Below are 21,842 nucleotides of genomic sequence, written 5' to 3'. Positions count from 1 at the left end.
AAGACTTTGCAGCATGCTGACATGATCATAAACAGGTTATCAAGTTAGGAACATCTAAAGTCTTTTCACTTACCAATATTATGTAAATGATTGGAATGACACTGCTGAACTGAGCAGACCAAAACCAGGCCATCCCGTCTGCGTCGTACCACCTCGTGGATACGAGGCAGCGTCCAAAGAGCAAGAGAGATGCGTGGTTTGTAAAACGAGGAAGAACATCTGTTTGAGGGGAAAGAATACATGTTCTGAGGACTATACATAAGCAATTAAATGATTATTAAACACATTAAATTAGAGGATGAAAACAATGTGGAGAAAGAGGCAGGTGTGAATAATAAAGGACCAGAGGCTGCAGTAACCTGACCTGCAGTCTGTGACTTGTGGTGTCAGATATCAGAGAACCAAATGCTGCACAGCAAACAAGTGATAAGATCTCCTCTGTGGGGAGAAGAGGATACACAAAACATGCAGATAATTGTTTGTTTAAATGAAAAAAAAGTGTTTTTTCCTACAAAAAGGCAAACGAAAGAATAAGTGGAAATAAGTTGACGTTCTCCTTTGCAGAGTGATATGGTGTTTTCTCGAAAACAAACTGTTAAAACAAACTTTTAACGCTATTTGTATTTCTAAATTTCAAGTTAAAGACTGTATAAAAACGACTGGCATAAAAAACGTGTAGTTAGTCATTTACTTCATTTAGATGAGAGTCCATTACGTTTGATCTCTTGCCGAGCTAAATGCTCATTAAGCTAATCACAAGCAGCCTGATCTGTCTGTATTTCACACGATGCCATCCGTGTCTCCACTGTAGCAACATTCTCAGTCTGCTAGCCCTCTGCTAGCTTCAATGTGGATGAATGATTTAACTGTGGTGCTCTAAAACAGCTCTATTTTACAGCCGAAACAATAAAAAAGACGGCTAACAGTAGCGGCCATTACCTAACCTTCTTCTATCACTTAACAGACCAGTAATTGTGATAGTGTTTTGTTTACAACCATCAAGTGTAATGTAACAGATGAGAGCTTTTAATATTCTGAAGTTGAAGAACATATAAATTAAAAAAAAAACAACACAAAACACATGTAGTGAAACTTTAAGTTATATTTATGAACAGTGAAGTTTGAACATAGCCATTACTGAAATACATCTTGTTTTTCTTACTGAAATCCTCTTCTATTGTGTTACATAAAGGGTTAAACAATGATATAACAGTGTATCACGTGTTTCTGAGCTCAACAATAACCCTGCCTCCTTTTATGATCTACACTGAGTAAACTCCCAGTAAAGGATGTGAAGATTTAGAAGAAACGGAAGAGATGAGAGAATGAAACTGGCAACGCTAAAAACTGCAAATCTGTCATTGTCATGCACTTAATTATCTCAATTAAATACGGACTCACAAGGAACTTTCAGCAATAGCAACATTTCCGACTTTGGCGCAGCTCAAGCTAACATGATCAGAGCTGATCTGACAACACCCAGTTTACACGATGTTTATCAAAACCCCACTACCCTCAGAAGAATAATATCTTATATTGTATATAGAAGGTCTAACACATTCAAAACTGTAATGAGGTGCTCTACCCTGAGCCTGACCTTTGACCTCACTGGACTGAAGGAAAGCAAAAAAAACAAACAACAACAACAACAAAAGATGTCTGCCTCAGGTTTAAAAAAAAAAAAGAAAAAAAGAAAAAGCTGTGGAGCTGCTTCTCATAAAAAGCAGCCAGTCAGTGAAAAACTAAAATCAGTCTCAGCCCAGTTCACTTTAGGTCACAAGAAACAGTACAGTAAAAAGATTTAAATGGGAATATAATATGAAAACATCTGAGCTGTGTGTCAGCGATGTGAAACAGGCAAATGGAGAAGATCGGGCTCTCCTTGTTTCTTTCTATATTCACAAAAAAATCGCATGCATGCCATGCCACATCGAGACAATACTGAGCAGGTCGTTCAAGTAAAAAGTGTAAGAACAAATGTAATTAAGTTCATTCATCCAGTCCGTCAATCATCAAAGCTTCCAGTTTAAATGTAAGGATCTCTGTGTTTCAGGAAGGGTTAACGAGTGAGGCGGTTCACATGAATTTGGAGACGAAATAAGGCCCCGTCATTTTAAGAGCAGCTGTTTTTAATATCGCTTGCAGTCTCACTGAGTTGCATGATTCGCCTGGAGTGTCAGCAAATTCCCTATTACTGCTACATTCATCTAACCACATAATCCAAGAAGCTGTCATTCCACAATCCAGCAGCCTATATATTTATTTACAGAGTGGTCATTTTCATCCTTGCGTCACGCCCAGGATCAATCCCATTACAGGTCTCAAAGGTTTTGTATGGATGATGATATCGACTCCATTACTGGCAGATGAGACCATCAACCATCCAGTCTACGGCCCACTTTAACTTTCTCCGTTATGTTCCTACTTCTCCGCCTCGTTTTCTACTGGTCGTCATCGTATCTCTGGAGCGCATCCTCTAGTTTGGCGGTGATCTTCTGGAAGAAGCCGATCTGCTGACGGAGGTGGTGCTGCATCTGTGAGCGGAAGTCTCGTACACGCGTGCGATGGAAATGCTGGATCTCCGCCAGCGTAGCGCAGGAGATGATGTTGCAGCGATCGTGGAGGTCACCTTCCTGCTTTGGACAGTCTTTCACCTTGGTCAGTGCACCTGGGTGAAGGTGGAGGCTAAAGGTTAGCAAGTCAATCTAAAGTCAGAAATCATATATAATCACATGAGCATTTATTATAAAAAATATTGAAAAAAATCCAACCTAACATCTTTGCTAAAGAAGGTCATGTTTACTTATTTTGGCTAAACGGGTAATATAGCATTACTGTACAGTATACACTGCAGATGTATGTAATTCATGCAATATCTGATATTTTAGCACACTTTAAATGATTTTTGGGGCGATATTTGCCACCCCACCCAGGTCCAGACAAGATAATAAAAACCTCTCCCCCAGAGATCTGCTGACCACAAGTTAGCTTTGCACAAGGAAAACTATTGGGTGGGAAGTGTTTGTGTACCCATCAAAAGTTATCAAATACTTTTCTCTAAAATAGTCCTTGTCTGCATGAATATAACTAGTGCTGAGCATAACCATTGGGATTATATGACGATTTAAAATTACAAGATGTAGTTCTAGAATTAGCCACATGGCCAAAACTACTTCCTTGCCAACGTCTAGAGCAGGAGTGGGCAGCCTTAAACGCTCAAGGAGCCATCTGGACCTGATGACCATTGGAAAGAAAAAGTCAGGAGCCACAAAACTGTGTTGAGATCTCAAAGATAATCATCAAGATAACCCCGCATATGTATGGTTTTTGTTACCGTTATGAAATCAATGAACCGCTACGGAGAAAACAAAATCAAAAACGTTTCATCAGAAACTTTTCTCTTCTTGGATTAATCCATGGTTGGGCTACCGGGGATCGAAAAGTTCAATAAACCGTGTGCTGGCGGGTGTTGCACATCTGCAAATGTAACGAGTATTTTGAGCTTCAAGAAATTGAAAATGTTTTATTTTGATGCTCCAAGATCACCATAATCTCCAAATTTAGATTTACCTTAATAAAACGGATGAATTAAAATACAATTATTTTAAATCAAATACTCATTTACTTTCAAAAACCACAGGGAGCCTCAGCAGAGGGTTGAAAGAGCCGCATGCGCCTCCGGAGCCACACGTTGCAGACCCCTGGTCTAGAGTGATTACTTCTAATCATGGCCGAATGTATAATGAGTATATTTACTTCAAGACAAACCAAGATAATGAACCTTATCTATTTTTAGCAGAATACAAATTGCCAGGGGAAGCGCGGTGGTGCAGTGGTCAGCACTGTGGCCTCACACCAAGAAGGTTCTGGGTTTGAGTCACGGCTCCATCACAGGATCTTTCTGTGTGAGTCTCCATGTTCTCCCTGTTCCTGTGTGGGTTCTCTCTGGTACTCCAGCTTCCTCCCACAGTCCAAAGACATCAAGAGGGGACGAGGCTGATTGATACTCTAAATTGACCGTAGTGTGAATGGTTGTCTGTCTCTATGTGTTGGCCCTGCGATGGACTGGTGACCTGTCCAGGGTAGAAAATGGATGGATGGATGGATGGATGGAAGGATGGATGGATGGATGGATGGATGGATGGATGGAATAGTCGGATCTACAGGAGTTGGAAGCTGATTGAGCACCCACCACTATTCACTGTGCTAAGCTAACTAGCAGTTGGTGTCTCTGGGTCTCAGCTCCCTAAACTCGGTTTCAGCAAGGCAAGAAGAGAATCTAACTCAAGGAACTTTGTGAAGTATTACTGTCTTTTTTATATCACTCACATGTCTTGTCAGTAAATATTTAGCTTGAGCTATGACTCTGTTACCTTTTAGCTTTTGAAGATTCAATACGTGAAATCCGACCCATGCAGACACATCTTTATGTTCAGATGTATTTGTCAGATTCTACGTTCTACTGTATGTTTGACTTCATTTATTCTAAAATTTGCTCAGTAAACCCTAACTTTTTTTTCTTTTCAGAAAGGCTCCAAATGAATCCTTAAATAAGCGTGCATTCAGCTTTGGAAGAAAAGCAGCTGGTCGTGGTAGCTGTCCATAAAGACAGGAGGAAATTAAAGACTTCACCGTTTCTTTCAAAACTGCAGCAATGATTGCCTAATTTTCCACGTTTCCTTAAGTTCCCCGGTGCTGAGTCATGACTCAGAATGTGTAGTGACTAAATCTTTGGTGGGGCAGACATGGAAAACAGAAGTGGAACTTGAGTGAAGTGCCTCCACAGGAGAAGTGGGAGAAACCAGGAGCTACAGGAGCTAGCTAGTAGCACTCATTACCTCTTTGACCCTGTTGACCTCATCTTGAAAAGGCAAAGACTGGATTTATTTATCTATCTTTCACACTCACCTTACCCATGCAGGTACACAAACAAACTCATGTGAATATGGACTTTGCTCTCCTCGCTCCCAAGGCGATTACTGAGCTGTAATCTCTGCTGTGTTCTGTGGGCTGGTGGGAAATGTCTGTAGCTGTCAGCGCACACACACACACACACACACCCTCCCACACACCCCTCCCCTCTCCTTCTTCTCTTCAACACACTCTACGACCAGGAGAAAGGAGGAAATGGGGAGAAGAAAAGAGGAGGAGGGGAAAACTAATCCTGAGACTGCTCCATTTTACATTCCTGCAGTCCCAGGGCAACACAGGACAAGAGGCCCAAGAATCTCTGCTCATTCAAATCAGATGTCGCCTTTAGACCTCACAGACACAACCAGAGACGTTGATGATGCTGTTATGATGACATCTAAGTCAGCAAAGTTAGTTCATTGCACAACAGAATTTTTTCCATGCAGTGTTTTTATATTGTGGTCATTACTGGAGAGATATTCAGCGTTCAGTGACATAAGAGGAAATGTCAACGTCATCGAAAACGTAAACTGTCGAGTCTGATTTTCTTTTGACAAATCAGATGTTACACAAACTGACGTCCATCTTTACTTCTTAGTTAGAAGTGAAAACTTTGTATTAAGTCCACACAGATTTTCTCAAAATCACACAGTCTGTAAATGGACCAAAGAGGTTACTCATGTTTGTCTCTGGTTATATTTTTGGCCATAGATTTAATCCACACACTATGGTCATATATATATATATACACACACAACACATATCTACTCTCATTTCTAGGGGTTAAAATAACTTTAAACTAAGATTAAATTAAGTTAAATGAGATTACTTTTTACATGTGACACAAATATGATTCACATTTTGGAAAAAGATGTTCTCTGGCTCTAAAAGGACCTTTTAAAGTTGGAGAAATCAGTTTATCCCATTAGCTCCCAAATTAGTTGCATTTTGCGGAAATGTATGATCCAGTGTTTTTGGAGCTTGACTCAGACAAGAGACCAAAAGTCTGGACATTCCACCCTCTGCTGCAGAGTTTGTCATCCTCTTGTCTTCATTTTTCTGTCTCATGTGGTAACATCTTTGTAGAAGATGGGCAGGAATGAGTCCCTAAACCCAGAAATGAGTTTGGATCGCGGAACGTCTGTTTCCCTCGTCTCAAAGTCACTGGGTTTTTGGTGAAAAGCATTGAAACAAGGTCTGTTGTTCACATTGTTAGCATAATTGCTAATAATTTTACTTGCACTTCAGAAAATCCAAAGAGTGGTGTTCACATTATCTTGCAATGCTAACAGTCACATTGGACTATAAAAATGTCAGCACACTGAGTGTGTCCTATTCTGAAGTACCTTTCATTTCTTTAATTCAGTTCATGAAAACCTTTCCTAGTCTTAAACTTTCATAGATTGTGGTTGATGGAACGTATTTCTCCACACATGTAAGCACAGACATCCCATGAGATGTGGCAAACCGAATTTCTAAAACCCTTTTTAAAATTGTTTCTCAAAATCTAAGAGGAACAGTGTAACTTTCAGTGAAGCAGACAAATGTTGGAGGTTTGAGCTCTTTGGGGGATACAAAACAATGTGTCATTTGTCTTTGAGAAAGTAGGTGAAAACCTGTCAGTGACAGAGACTGTTGGCATTCAGGCAGTGTTTCCATAGTTGGGAACTGTGATTGTATCTAGAGAACAGAGCTCAGCGGACTATAGAAACTGTGCCTCTAGGTTTGGCAGACGTCAGGAATTTGCGTGCCAGGAGCGACTCCCTCCTCCCAACCTGTAGGGAACTAACAAGCTAACTCCCCTGCAAGTCCTTTGTACATGTGTGTGTGTTTTTCTGTAGTACCCAGAGTAAAACAATGGACTGGACTGAGTTTCAGGTTTCGACCCACATTGACATTCAGTAAGTGAAGACACATGTTGGTTCGGAGACACTCAGAGTCTTTGTAGGATGTCTGCCTGCAAATTGTCAAAATTACAGTAATAGATGTTGCAAGCCTGCTGGCGTCGAGAAGCGCCGTTCCTTCTTTTATAAATTGAGCAACGTGAACTTGTGAGTCTCATAATCTAAGAGACATCACAGTCTGCAACATAGAAACGGAGAAACCTGTTGTTTCTATGGTTTGCCAAAGTGTCTAACCCAGAGTCCCCTTTGACCTCTGACCTGCTGGAGAGAGGTATGCTAGGTTCCTGCAAGCATGTTGCAAGTGTTTGTGGTAATAAATATAAGAATCACATTAAGATGATGAAGATAATTTGGCAGATCTTGCCATCATCTGGACAAATTTATTCATGCTGTTTGCCTGTAGTCTTGAATTCAGACCCAACAAAACAAACCCCTCACCTTTCTGCACATGGATGATGTCAGGAAAATTGGCCAAGTGTCCTCTGTAGAGGTCTAGCAGATCAGAAATGGGATCCAGGTCCTGGCGTGGCTGCTCAGCGAAATACTCTCCTATAACCTCGTAAGCCTCGCCTGTGTAGGCGATGGCCTTGTTCAGACCCCCTGAGTAGGCCTGCTGGTCCAGCTCGAATGCCTGACCCAGGAGTTTGAAGGACTGTCCCACTTTCTGGTACTCCTTCTTAAAACCTGCCATCTGTTTTCTGGCAAACTCGTTGATGGTGGTGTTCACGACTACAATGTTCTCATCCATCCTCTTGGTAAAGGTTTTGAAGCCTTCAATTTTGCTCTCGACTTCCTGAAGGTCCAGTGGGACAGCAGGAGGGCTGATGGGAGGACAGACAGATTCAGCAGTGAGACAAGATTATCGTCCTTCAGGTGACATTGAAGATTTTGCAGCTTTCAAGTATTACATCATCTTTACTGCAGATTGTGCACAAACATGCAAGGGCAGATTATTCGTCTGCTGGGTTTATCTCAATCTCGCTATCAGGCCCTCCCTATGAGGAAAGCCACATTGCAGTAGAGTGACACAAGGAAAATACACCAAAGCTCCTTGCTAAAGGACAAATTCTAGAACTGATTTTATAAGAGCGAATAAATTAATAGTAACACCCGAAACAAAGCGATATAATCCGTGTATTTGTGTATATTATCTTCAAAAATATTGATTGCAAAGTCTGGAATATTATACGAAGAGCTGGGCTTTATTGCTCTGGTACACCTCCTTCTCAGCCTGTCACAGCTTTTCCTCGTGATCCAAAAAAAGATAGTGACTTCATTCACCATAACGCCTTTAAAAATCTCCGGGAAAAGTGTGGCAAAGGCAAAAACCCAAACATAAATTCCCTCGTCTAATCTTTTCATGGCTTTCCATTAATTCAATTATTGCCTGAAACAAAAGCGAGCAATTTACACTTGGATGAGATTTTTTCTGTCCTCCAAATAAAATTCCGTCAATAAAAAACGCACTTTTGAATTTTAAGGAGTTTATGTGTCTGATATTAAATGTCAAAAAAAAAAAAGAAGAAGAAATCAACAAATATCATCAGGCCGAAATCAGAGGAAACGCAAAGATGGTTGTGGTGATACTGAAGTCCTGCGTCCGCAGTGTTCTGATTCAGCTTTGTACTTCCAGCGATTGCATTCATGCTCATAAAACCATAAAAGTAGTTTTCATTTGTGGAGATGAACTTGCTGAACAAAATGTCCCATAAACCTTGTTTATCAACGCTTATTTTGAGCAACAGTCCAAAATCCAGGGTAAAAATCCCATCAATTTTGGGTCAAGTGTACCAATGAGGATACTAACTTCCTGATAGGCCTCCCAAAAATATGTCATCTCTGTCGTACTCGACGGGCTTTGCTTAACACCAAACTCGCCCAAAACCTTTCCATTAACGACCTCCTACCTGATAGTGAGGAAGAAATTGGCCCCGACCAGCTCGTCCCTCTCTGCCTTCCTCTTGCCTTGTTTCCAGGCTTTCTCATCCGCTCCACATGTTAGGAAGTGTTGGAAGACATCGCAGCGCGCCAGCACAGGATGGCTGGTCATGTGGTTCATCCACCAGATCAGACCTTTCCTTCTCTTGGAGATGAAGTCCTCCTCGAAGCGGCCGGTGGCCTGCTTCTCCGGCAGATGTGGCACAGAGATGACAGGGAAACGTTCCACCAGCCGAGCATAAAGCCAGTCGAAGTGTTTGTACCTGTTGGGAACAAGGAAGAGGAATACGGGTAACATTTGGGAAGAGGGAAGGGTGGAGGAGAAAAAAAAAACAGGTTGGGATAAGAACTGGGCCAAGTGGAAATGCAAGGGAGTGCATGTTTGTTTGAAAAGGCAGATCTACTGACAAAGAATCAGTGAAAAGGGCCGAAGACTGAGCGAGGAGCGGGGAGATTCCAGAGGGCAAAAGGCCAGCATCAGCTCTGTTTTTACCATTTTGTGGGAACGTTGACAGCAAGAGAAGCCACAGAAACATTTATTTTGGGACTATGAGAGCCAGGTGACAAAGAAGGGAATCCGTTATGGAGACCGCAGACAGAGATGAAGAGAAGACAGAGGGGTGTTTGTACCTGCGGTTGACTTGAACATTGGTGTGCGTCGGGGTCAGGCCGTAGGACATGTAGCTCTTCATGCCTTTGAATTTAGTCTGCTTGGTGGGATCGTCAATGGTGCACGTGAACGGGTACGGGTCTTCCTGCCACTCGGGACCGTGCTTCCCCATCACCACGCAGATCCTGTCCCCATCCTTCACAAAAGCGGACGCCTCCCCCAGCAGGAAGGCCTCCCCTCCAGACTTGACGAAAGTGGAGAACCTGTTGAGGTTCCTCCCAACTGTGGCTGAGCTCTTCGCCTGTGGCTGCTGGGAGCTCCCGCGGCGCCCAGGTAGGGAGGTGGTGACAGGGTACAAGGGGGGTGCAGTGCCCATACCCTGGGGTGCATCTGTTGCCGGGGAGCTGTCATCCCAGTCATCATCCCAGTCGTCATCACTTCCCTGACTGGTGGGGAAGCTTCCTCCACCGCTAGTGAACCCTCTCTGAGACTGGGAGCCAGAGGAGGTGTGGGAGGTATGGGTGGGCGTCCCAGACTTGGGAGAGGAAAAGCCATTGTTGGGAGTGATGTGGTCCCTTATGATCTCCACATAGGAGGCTGGGAAGAGTCCAGCCTGTCCTTTGCTGTTCTCCCCCTCCAGCCAGCCCTCCAGCTCCTCCTCACTGAACAGAGTCACCACCTCATTCTCCGCAATGGAGATCTCTCCTGGGTTCTCAGAGTGGAAGTCGTACAGAACTCTGGCCTTCAACGCCATTGTGACAGTATTTGAACTACTTTCTCTGTTCCAACCTGGTTTTCACTGCAAAGCTGACTCAAATGAAGCGTTCATTCCCAACCTGGAAGATCTCTCTTAAACTTTAATGACATTTACAAACACGCAGCAGATCTACTTTTTAACTAATGTCTAATAAATAAAACAGGATCGAGCTCCATGCATTGAAAACCAGAACACACACTGTTGTGCCCGACACCCACCTCCACCACCTCTCTCTCTGTCCTCTTATCTGCTGGTTCAAATAACATTAGTTTCCATACAGAACTTAATCCGGAAAACACAGTGCAACCTGCATTAACATGATATATCCGAGAGCAGATTCCGATTGCCGCTGACAGATGACAGCCAGGATGGCGGTGGAGTTGCGTTATTCCTGCGGATAACTGAAGCGGTAAAAGTCCCCCTTTTTTTCTCCTCTTCTCGCCGAGATGCTTGTTCAGTTAAAGGCAGCAGTCCTAACACGTAGTGAGACGGGCTGACTAACGGAGGGTGGAGCCAGCAGCAAGTTTGGTCAAGTCACCGAATCAGACATGGAAAAAAAACACCACCACCCTGCATGTACTCGTACTAAAAGGAACATCTCAGGTTCCTGCGTCCTCGATCCTCCTCTGCGAACCCAACACACCACTCACTTTCATCCAACTTCATTAAATACATAAAACGATCATCTCTGGTGTTTATTACTGTCACCCCCGCCACACGGATCCATTTTGTTTGTGTATTTTTTTTCTCTAGATATCACGCGATTTACTCGCTGGCGTGTTTTACCCACACGGAGAAGAGCGTCTGTAACGGCGCAAGAGCCGTGCGAGGTACGGGCTTCTCTCTGCAGGCTGTCGCACCAAGAGTCGCTTAGCCGTGCGCGATTTCATGGCTCCACAGCTGGTTTGGACGTCATTCATGGTAAAGAATGCGTGTACGCACACGCACGGAGGACGGACTTGAGTAGAAGTAGGACATAACTTTGGGTTCGCAGTTCAACTTTAAACAAGATCGTGCGGAGAAAGAAAAACCCTGGCCTGGTAAAGTAAAACCCTAGTCGCCATCAGACAAGAACTACCGTTCTGTGCCGAGTAGTTTTGTGTCTTACAAAATACATAAAAAGCAACTTTTCCAGCACTGCTGCCTTAATTATTTTGTCACAACGTGTCCAAAGAATGATGGAGATACAAGATTGGTACTACTTTTTGTAAAACATGAAAATTAATACATTTTTAAGTTAGAATAGAATTATATAGTATAATTAAAATAATATAATCCTAGCCGCTAGAGGTCAGTATAGCATCACACTCTAAGACGAAAACACAATTCCTCTTCCTGTCCAGCTAGTGTTTTTTGAAGTGTTTGTGAGTGTGTGTGTGTGTGTTTTGATTTACAAGTCTTCTACTTCATGATGGTGAACACGTTTGAATGTAATACATTGTGTTTTTTGCTCATTGCAACATCTTCACTATCAATTTGAACGAAGTATTTAGGATAAGAAATTCACAAAGTTATCTTCTACTCCTCCTGGCGCATGTTGTAAAGCAACATCTCCTCCTCCCCCTCCCATTCTTCAGTGCTCCCACCTAGGAAAAGCAATGAAGAAGTTATTAGTCATGTAAATTTGCACTAAATATTAATATCGGTATTCATTAAAGTGAAACAAAACGAACAATTTGTTTTGACATTTCTTGTCATGGACAAGAGGGATGTGTGACTACTGTTAAAAGCAGGGAAAATGACTCATTATAATTCATTCCACGCTAAAATTTCCATAAAATCATTGTGATGTCATTCAACAAACACATGGGATTTACCCTCTTTTTTTTTTGTTTAAAAAAAAAAATATACACAGAAAACTTCATTGTAAGTCATCAAGCTTTTCCAGGCTGGGTCATGATTCATCTGTCTGGCAGAGGGAATTTTAGGGCCTGACACACTTCAGAAGACATGGCTGAATCAGTTCAATTAATTTTCCAAATACCGTTACTAAAATTGACAAGATGATTCACTTTTAAAAACCAACTGCTCACAAAATGGCATATAAATTTAAATTGATGTCATCAGCAGAGCATGACGGCGTTAAAATAATAAAGCTTCACCGAGTGATTCATGTCTGTGTGGCAGCAAACACTTGAGAGACCCTGAACATAAGCTAAGTGGTTCTTACGCACCCACAGCTCTGGATCTGTTCTCCTCTCTGCCTCAGGTTCCCATCATGTCTGAGGTGGGTCAGACCAGCTGGGTTGAACTCGTTATTCAGTCCAGTGGATTGCTCTCACACCTGTCGTTCCTATGGTAACGAGCTGACACTTGAACCTTGCCCCCGGGGTAGCAACGTCACCGGCTGAGTAGCAACAGCTGCACAGGCTCAGCAACCACCTGCAGGACCAGAACTGATGTGGAGTCCTCAGGTCACATGACCTGGAAACTATGGGGAAAAGGAAATTAGCGTTTTGTAGTATGTGTAAAAAGAAAATTTGATTTTTTTTAATGAAAAGAGATTAAAAAAATGAACACTAAAATAATTATTTAGAATATTACATGCAGTATAATAAAACAAGAAAGTGTGTCCTATATTTCCTGTCTGTTATCTGGTTCTGGTTTTATGTTCCTTTAATTTGCAAGCTATTAAAAAAAGAAAATACAGGTAGGTTTTTTTGTTGTTGTGTTTTTTTGCTCTACTGGTAAATGATATTAAAACTTCGCCCGAATATATAGATTTAAAATAACAGACGGTAAAAAAAATTAAATAGAATAGAAGCGTGTCCTGTGTTCCTCGTTCATACAATGTGGAGGCTATAGAAAAAGAATACGCTGCATTTTGCTGCATAAGAAATAAAATAGAGGTAAATGATGTACATTAAGTATAGGATGCATTAAATGAAATGAAAAGAAGTTGAACCATTATTTCTGGTCAATAACTAATCTCTTACTTAGGCTCCCTCGATCACATTACTTGGGAGCCGATGGACGAAAGAAAATGCTGCGTGTAGGAAATTTTCTTTTTTTTTTGGTCAACAGTATTTATATAAAATACGAGAAAAACTAAGATGAAACATAAGTCTTTGTCTTCTGTAACTGCTAAATGGTGAATTAATTCGTGGGGTCGCTCAGCTCTGTTACACATGATTCAAACAATAAGAAGAAGAAAATGTGGCGCAGTCGACCAAACTGCAATGAAACGCCCTTTGAAAACTCAAATTTGAAGCCGTTTGCGTCACCGCGTTCATTAGAAACAACGAAAGGTTTGTCAGAATAAATACTGAGCTTGCGTGGTGCAGTTTTCACCTGTGAACACGAGGCTTCCAGTAGAAAGCACAATCAAAATTCTTTTTTATGTAGATACAGATTTTATTTAACATTTTTGTGTACAAACAGGCTGCAAATGCCTTCCAAACATGTTCGCCCTCATACAGTATTCCTTTTTACAGTTCTACAAGCAGAACACTGAGTAAAGAACAGGAACAAGAGTCGAAAAATTGAGGACTACTAAAAAAACAAAAAAAAAAACAAAAAACAAAGTTATTGGTTAGCCAGCAAGTCTCACCTCAGCTTTTGAGGGTCAATAAAACAAAACCAGCATTTTCTCAAACTGAATGTGAGAGTGATGTCAGAGAAGGCGCAGCGGAGTGTCACTTTGAAAAAGTAGAAAAGTATTAACATGGAATTGTGACAATTAGTAGGGTCATAGACAGTAAACGAAGAGATACTTTTCATTTGCGAGAATTACGTTCCATCTTCCGCCTGTTCCACGGAACACGGGAACGTTTCCATTTCTTTTTCTCATGTACAGAACATAGCGATTATGGAGGGAACTGTCTTATGGAGGGTACATGCAGTTACACTGACAATTGACAGACCAAGAACAATGTGGACGACTCCTCTTCCTCTACCACAGAACTGACAGTTTGGGCTTTTCAAAGAGACTAGAGGGGCACCGGCCGGATCGATATCCCTAATGATCAAATATCAGTGGATGCCACAATAAATTAAACAGAAACCAAATTATTTTCTCTCTAGTATCATACATATTATACAACTTTTATGGAAAAGTAAGGGAAGTTTTTTTTTAGTAACTCATAGAACCTTCTAAACGGACCTATTATTCCATCTCAGGAAATCAGATTGCTGAACAATCACAGTGGCCAGTCTGTTGTACGACACAAAGAACGACCAGGATATGAGCTAATGATGTCCAGAAGCTTGCACACGGTGGTTCTGGGACAAAATAGAGACAAACCTGCCAAACAGACCACACAAGCCTTTGATATTACATTATAAATAAATAGATCTAGTCGAACTTCCTTCACCAAACTAGAACAAACATAAATAAATACCAAAAAAAAAAAGGCATGAAAGGAGCTAAAATTTTAAAGTTGAAATAAGGACATGGGCAAGAAAAAATGGTATTATTTTACACAGTTTGATTTACAGCATCTCAGTAGGATGAAGGTGGCAAGTCAAGAAAGGGCATGTACAGTTTATGAGCTAAGACCGTGCTTAAGTTTAAGGTCCTGTCTTAGTTTAGTTAAGAAGAGATGATGAAGATGTGTGGCTGTCTTCAGCAAAAGGCAACAGGAGACTGAACGTTTCCATTACAGAATACCACAGGCGCTAAACAAAAGCTGTGTTGAGGCACAATAGGGTCGAGTCGTGTAGGCAATCAGGACTTAGTTGTAAAAGGGTGATGGAGAAATGAATGAATGAACGAATGAGTGAGTGGAGTCTGTGCATTCTCTGTCTCACATCCTAATTTATAGATGTGTGCATGCTACAGTAGGCAAAAAATAGTGGTAGTAAACAAGTAACATAAAAAAAAAGTGTGACAGAAGGTAGTTTGCTGAATTAAATTCTGACAGTACTGTGATTTATTCTTTCATCGAAAGCCTAAAGTTGACACCAGGCAATGCAAATATCAATGAAGTTTGTTTTTTTTTCTTCTTCTTGCAAGCACTAAATAATGTGCAAATGTATTAATACATTTAATTCAAAGAAATGAAATGAAAGAGATTTCACCTGAACCTTACGAAAGATAAAAAGGAAATAATGTGTTATGAGTTTCACTTCCTGCGTCATTACCAGATATGACCAGACTCCCTCGCTACCTGGGCACATACGAGCATCAGCTTCCTCCCAAACACTCACGATGTTCCGCCTCATAACTTGGCCAAGAAAGGGACATATTATAATCATGTAATCTAGATCCTCAAACCTATATTTTACAAAAAAATAAAGACAGCAAGAAACAAACTTCCAAAAAAAACCCCAAAGAAATAAACATGCCTGCATGTTAAATCAGGGATGCAGAAATATGTCATTTTAAAGCTGACAAAGTAAAGAGTTTCTCACTAACTTGAGGCTACGTGGAACAAAGAATTACCAGGCCAAGTTGCCGTGTGCATTAAGGGAAAGGAAAACAACATATTCCTTCGTGAGAAGAAGCAAGGTTTTTTTTTGCTTGTTTTTTTGGAATGAACAGAAATGCTGAGTGCTCAGGTCACTTGAATACAGTAGATTTACCGTTGCACGTGTGCTCTCCTGCAGCCACGTAAATGGTGCAATAAGAACAATGTCATACGTGTGTGTCTGTGTGTCTGTGCTGTTTTATGACATTGCACAGTGTCTCCACCAGACAGGCGATGTGGGACAGACTGTTGAGGGGACATCCAGCAGCTATAAAGAGCTTGTGCCTTTTTCACAGCAGCATACAGTCTAAAACTGTTACTGTCTTAAAGCGATACTTCACTCACAAACTGTATTTTGCCTTCCAAGTTCTCAAAAATAAATGTTTTGAGCACATAAGATTTTTCATTACTCCATTGCAGCCATCCATCTGCTATATCTCTTATCCTGTTAAGGGTTGCGGGGGGGGGGGGTGGTGGAGCCTATCCAGCAACTTTCGAACGAGAGGCAGGGTTCACCCTGGACAGGTCACCAGTCTATCACAGGACCAACACATAGAGACAGACAACCATTCACACTCACAGTCACACCTACAGTCAATTTAGAGTATCAATCAGCCTCGTCCCCTCTTGATGTCTTTGGACTGTGGGAGGAAGCTGGAGTACCAGAGAGAACCCACACAGGAACAGGAGAACATGGAGACTCACACAGAAAGATCCTGTGCTGGAGCCGGGACTTGAACCTGGAACCTTCTTGCGGTGAGGCCACAGTGCTGACCACTGCACCACCGTGCAGCCTTCCTTACTTCATTGAATTTACAGTTATTTACATTATTTATTTTCCTCTTTTTCTGAGCTCAATTGCAATCATCATTTGCGATCCTAGCTGCTGTTAGGAGTCGGTCTCCATTAGCTTCATGTGAAATATATGTGGCTGGTTCTTTCTGCATTCTGGAGTCACAAAGAAGTGATGAAGGTGGAAAAAAAGCACATCTCCGTGAGCTCCAGATCTGTGAGTATTTGAAAGGCAAAAAACGTAGTAGTGATGTATCGCTTTAATATCTAAATGAATTTTGATAGGCTGGACAGAAAACATGAGTAGCTTCTATAAGATCAAGGCTAAATCCTGCTTATTTACTGCAAGACTTGAAGTCAAGGCTAACACCTACCACTTTTTTTTTCAACTGAACATAGAAAAACAAAATCCTTTTCTCCCCCAGTACCCCAAAATAAATTACAATAATAGTACTGTTAAACAAAAATGAAAAAAAAACCAAACAAACTATAAGATTATGTACATACTGTATCTGTCAATACAACCGTGTCTTTTTCTCCTACAAACAAACAATGCATTAATTTGGCAAAGATGTCCTATGTTACAAGAAGAACATTTTGTCAGCAAAGATATGAACAAAGACAATTCCTATGATAGAAAATATATTGCTTCCTGGATATTTAAGCCAAAGACTAACTTGAGACACAAACAACACAGATTGGCTTTTGTGGTCAAATTACAGTCTATTACTAATCGTCAGGTTCCTCTTCAAATGTTTTTGTTTTCATCCAGTCCTTCAAACCGTAGCACTTGTCTCCAACCTGGGTTTGTTTACGTTGTAAACACTTTATCATACAGGTGTTGGGTTCCTGTGGCTTTCATGATACAGAAAAGAAAAAAAATCCAGTCCCATGGCAGCTCTGGATAGTCATCAACTCCCACAGACAGCGCAAACGTGTCCTCTCATCTTCCAAAAAAACAAAAAAAACAAAACAAAACTATGTGCTGAAATGATGTAAGATACGGTTAAGTTTCCCCGTCGGGACGTGAAGTTTGAGATGGATTTCATAGGGGTTTGACTGATGATTGTCCAAAATAAGCACAAATAGAAATCAATGCCCAAACACAAACGGTACATGGAAATTCTGATTAGTTTGGTGTCCTAAATTCCATGAAACAAGAAATTTGTTCTCTTGTGGGCCGACTTTGACAACTAAGTCTAATAAAGAGCAGAGAAATGCAGATGACAGCATCACCGAAGGTGACAGGAATCACTAAATATCATGAGTGACACACAGTAGTGAGAGATATATATGAACCCGGAGGACCTTCCATCCTCTGAGCTTTAAAGGCCCAATGGCGCCCTCTTATGTTTGAGAGGGGGTGTGACAGGTGTCGCTAGAAACAATCCCTTCCAGCTGCAGGAGCTTAATGGAATCTAGCCAGTCAATTCAAAACATACTACTAGAGGCTCACTTTGAGCCAAGGTCCTTCTGTTTTTCAGTCCCTCGTGGTCTCAGAGATGATTTTCACTCTATACTTCAGTGGAGAACAGAATGCTCTGTCGTTTACTGTCTGGCGTGGGGATGGTCTCCAGCTGCAGGAAATACAGCAACACCTGGACCTGCAGGGAGAGAGAGTTATTCAACCTTGCACTGCATCATTTTTTCAGGGGGTCTTTGTAAATGAGTCTCACCTGTGCCATAACTTCCAAGGACCAGCTGTCCCCCATACTGATGGGCTGTGTGGGGTTAGCAGGGATCTTGCTGTCCTTCTCCGCTGGCCTCAGCAAGGTCGGGCCGAACACCGTCGCCAGGTTATGGAGGGACATCTTATTGATGCTCTCCTTCTCCGCCACCCTGGGAAGAGGACGAAGACTCACTTAATCAATTAGGACGAGACCGTATGAGGGCGATTTGTGGGAGGGAGACCTGTCAGTCCACTGTCAGACAGCATGGGGACATGTTGGTAGAGGTTGTGTTCAGTTCCTGAGTGACAATTATGAACTCGTGTGTGTTTTCAATAGTTCCTTACCTCTTCAGATGGTCCAGAAGGAAAAGGAATGTGACCAGGTTGGGTTCTGGTAGTGAGAGCAGTAAGTTCAACATGCAGCTCTCTTTGGCAACGCTGTCGGACAGGGCTGAACAAGAGAAGAACCCGTGTGTGAGCAGACACGTAGAGGATGCATCGTCTAGATACTTGAATAATATCCACCCATCCACTCACTGATGCCGCCTGCAAAGTTGGGGTAGAGCTCATCAGTGAACAGCGGTTCTGGCAGCTCTCTGAAGTACAGCTTCAAGGTCCCCGCGATGGCGTTGACGTCCATCTCGCTCATCATCACTGACACGTCTTTATTATCTGCAGGAGAGAGAGATGAGAATATCACAGAGGCAACAGGAAGTCTGCGAGGATGAAGCAGATGGCAAAGCATCAAACAGGAAGTAGCCATGCGTCTCATCTTAAGTTAGCCACGCCGCACAATAATGCCACACAAACAGTGCAACACACTACAGAAGTAAGAGCAATGTATTTCTGAGAAATACGGTCTGTTACTGACGGGGTTTCTCTGTACATTCATAACACATGAAGTATTAATGCCAGTGCAGTGTGCTGTCAAAGGCACGTGTCCTCAGTGGAACAAAGCTGGACCAACGTCACCGCTGTCGAGCCGAGGCGACAGCAGCAAACCTGTAGCATAGTCATTGCTGTTGAACTGATCGATATAAAATGAAAATATCCCACTGCTTCCCAACAACAGGGGGAGATATAACAGTTATCAGTATCATGATTTGCAGAAATTCAAACAATTTTAAAACAAACCTGCCAAACACTGCACGCTCAATTCAAACGCACGTTCGTCTATGAATTAGTCTGAAAGAGGTTAATCATGTCACACCAGGGAAAATGGATCAGCTTGAAGAACTCACAGACGAAGCCAGAGCTTTGATAATGATCACCTGACAGACTGAGAGAACAGATTTCCTCAGGTGGGAGGTCAATATTTATCCTTCTAAATTTGGAGTTAATCCATAGAAAATGAACCGAAGAGACAGAGATAAAGCATTTGACTTCAGTTGAATTACATGTACAATAACTGGATGAAACATGTTTTGGAGGCTGTACTCACTGGTATCGAAGGCGGTCTTCAGGGCCTGAATATCAGTGGCCACTCCTGAGACTCGGTAGATGCCCACCTCCTCCATCCCCCTCCTCTCTATCTCCTCTAGGCACTGCCGAACAATGTATGGCACCTTGGAGCGCTCTCGTCTGGGGAGTGAAGGACACAGAGAGGTGTTTTCAGTGACACTTGCAGGCAAATCTTTTTATACTTTTCACTTTGGAACATTTTCATCCTTTCATTTTCTTCCTCCTTTAACCAGAGAAATTCAGGCATTGAAGAACTGAATCAGAGCTGGCCACTATATCAATATTACATCGATATCATGGTATGAGGCATTTTTGTGCATTTTTATGTCATTTTCTCAACTTACTGGGGTGTTATAGCTTTGTTCGCCCTGCTTAGCCTTTATGTCCTCATTACTGACAAGCATTCATCAAAGTCTCATAGTGTTAAATTTTTTGAAAGCACTGATAATCGCCATATCAAAAATTTTGGTCAAAAACATTGTGATGTTTGGTTTTGTCAAGAGAGAGTCTGTAAATTGCTTCTCATAGAACAAGGAAATACATGCAAATCCCAATTTATCAATCCATCATTTGACCTCTTTTATAATGTTGGGACTATGAAATAAAAGCTATTAAAGTAAAATCTAAACCAGCTAAATCAGAGTCTTCTCCAGTCTTGATGTGCATTGACATGCCGGATGACTTCAAGAGAAGTATAGAGTCCTCAACACGTACACACACACACACACACACACACACACACACACACACACACACACACACACACACACACACACACACACACACACACACACACACACACTATGTGTATGAACACTTTAAATGAGCAGATGAACACTCTGTGACTCAGTGTCTCCAAACTCACTTGGTGACCGTGGAGATCTTGACTCCGAACACACCCATAGGTTTCCGCGAGGGCATTCTCTTCAGGCTGAACTCTCGGCTGGTGAACTTCATGGATAGTTTGACTTCAATCTGACACAGGAAAACAGGGCTTAATGTTAAGTCGGTATACAGAGCAGGAAGCTGGTCTCCCGAGCCTGGAGCCTGTGATATATTCTCACGGTGAAACCAGATGTAGAGACTGTTGAGACAAGTCAACATTCGCAGACCGAGAAAGGCAGAAAATGAAAAATGTAAGAAAAATAAAAAGTGTATGGATGTGATTCACGCACCCCGTTCATGGGAATGACTGTTCTCTGCCAGTCTTTGCCTTGAAGAGTCTGGGGGTCCAGCTGAGCCGCGGGAACAGAAAAGTAAAATATATTAGCTGACATTTTAATGTTCAGATTTCTAAAACAGTCGTTGAGATAGTCAAAGAATGAGTTATCATGACTCAGCAAGAGAATCTTTTTGAAATGTGACTTGTGCATTTTGACTTTTCAAGCTCAAACTTTAGTCTGGTTGTCAACAGAAGTAAAGGAGGGTTTTTTTTTTATTCATATTGGATGGATTGCTTATTATCTGTAATTTATGTTGAAAAAATAGATCAAAATCTAGATCCAAGTTGATCAACTCATGTTCAAAATAATTTCTTTAAATAACATTAGCAGTATTTTCTAATGTACCGATGTTGTCCTCTGCAGACATGTTTGAAAAGATAAAAAACATCCAGCTTTGAATGAATTTGTTTCTTATGAGATTCGGTACGAGCTCAAGTCCCTGTTAAAATCTATACAATAAAATTTTCTCCCTTATTGAAAAAAACTCCAGCATCTATTAATATGAAAATAATATTCACTTCACATGACCATTTGCCTCATAGAATATATATATATATATATATATATATATATATATATATATATACACAGTATATACACCCCGCTGCACATGTTTCAGCAAACATCCTCCAACATCCGAACACATAACAGCAAACAAATGCTTGTATGAGTAGGAGACCTTCAGGCGATACTTCACCCAACTAGAGTATTTTGTCTTTCGTGTACTCCAAAATCTGAAGCTCATGAATGTGCTTTTCCACTCCTGCACATCTCTGTGACTCAAGAATCCAGAGAGAGCCAGCCACGTATATTGAGCTTGATGCTAACGGTGGCCAACGGTGGTTAAAATTGTTGAAAGACAAGCTAAGGTAACTGAAGTGCATCACCTGATTTAATCCATGACTTCGTTATTCAGCTGTATGGTCAGCAATACACAAACCCTTTGATTTGAGCTAAAAACAAATTAACGCTAACTTTATTTAGTTAAAGCTTCTCACAGTAGCGCAGATCTAGACGTGTTTGACTTTAGCTCATACCAAAGCGTTTGTGGATAACTGAGCGTACAGCCAGATAAAAAGACGACGATGACGACGTATAGCCGATGATGCACTTGAGAATTTGTTAACTGAAACTTTTGGACAATTACTTTTTTTTCAGGCATCAGTCCT

At 41.5% G+C, this 21,842-nt stretch overlaps 2 protein-coding genes across 2 annotated transcripts in view; both read right to left on the bottom strand.

Moving 5' to 3' along the window:
• Positions 1-1,080: 1,080 nt before the first annotated feature.
• On the bottom strand, positions 1,081-12,526 carry LOC147244183 (sorting nexin-18-like). The gene is made up of 5 exons (XM_086187648.1): positions 12,295-12,526; positions 9,384-11,706; positions 8,723-9,016; positions 7,254-7,636; positions 1,081-2,668 (listed from the first exon to the last, which is right to left on the bottom strand). Exons 2-5 carry the CDS (start codon positions 10,115-10,117, stop codon positions 2,442-2,444), a joined length of 1,638 nt encoding a protein of 545 aa, XP_086043774.1. The 5' UTR covers positions 10,118-11,706; positions 12,295-12,526; the 3' UTR covers positions 1,081-2,441.
• Positions 12,527-13,296: 770 nt separating this feature from the next.
• Positions 13,297-21,842, bottom strand: part of bcr (BCR activator of RhoGEF and GTPase) — an 88,044-nt gene continuing 79,498 nt past the window's right edge. Inside the window, exons 17-23 of the mRNA XM_086186631.1 lie at positions 20,626-20,685; positions 20,316-20,425; positions 19,431-19,570; positions 18,527-18,661; positions 18,335-18,440; positions 17,997-18,159; positions 13,297-17,924 (exon numbers count right to left, since the gene is read on the bottom strand). Of these exons, the coding sequence (XP_086042757.1) occupies positions 17,835-17,924; positions 17,997-18,159; positions 18,335-18,440; positions 18,527-18,661; positions 19,431-19,570; positions 20,316-20,425; positions 20,626-20,685 (804 nt within the window). The 3' untranslated portion in view covers positions 13,297-17,834. The remainder of the gene's footprint in view (positions 17,925-17,996; positions 18,160-18,334; positions 18,441-18,526; positions 18,662-19,430; positions 19,571-20,315; positions 20,426-20,625; positions 20,686-21,842) is intronic.

The sequence above is a fragment of the Aulostomus chinensis genome, chromosome 19 (assembly GCF_037954235.1).
Source record: "Aulostomus chinensis isolate RoL2024-O1b breed Wild chromosome 19, RoL_Achi_v1.0, whole genome shotgun sequence".
NCBI classification, from domain to species: Eukaryota; Metazoa; Chordata; class Actinopteri; order Syngnathiformes; family Aulostomidae; genus Aulostomus; species Aulostomus chinensis.
This window is presented reverse-complemented; position numbering and strand designations above follow the sequence as displayed.

Coding starts and splice junctions, on each gene's coding strand:
- LOC147244183 (XM_086187648.1), bottom strand. CDS start 10,117: ATGGCGTTGAAGGCCAGAGTTCTGTACGACTTCCACTCTGAGAACCCA. Junction 9,017..9,383: donor AATGTTCAAGTCAACCGCAG/GTACAAACACCC, acceptor TGTTCCCAACAG/GTACAAACACTTCGACTGGC. Junction 2,669..7,253: donor CATCATCCATGTGCAGAAAG/GTGAGGGGTTTG, acceptor ACCTTCACCCAG/GTGCACTGACCAAGGTGAAA.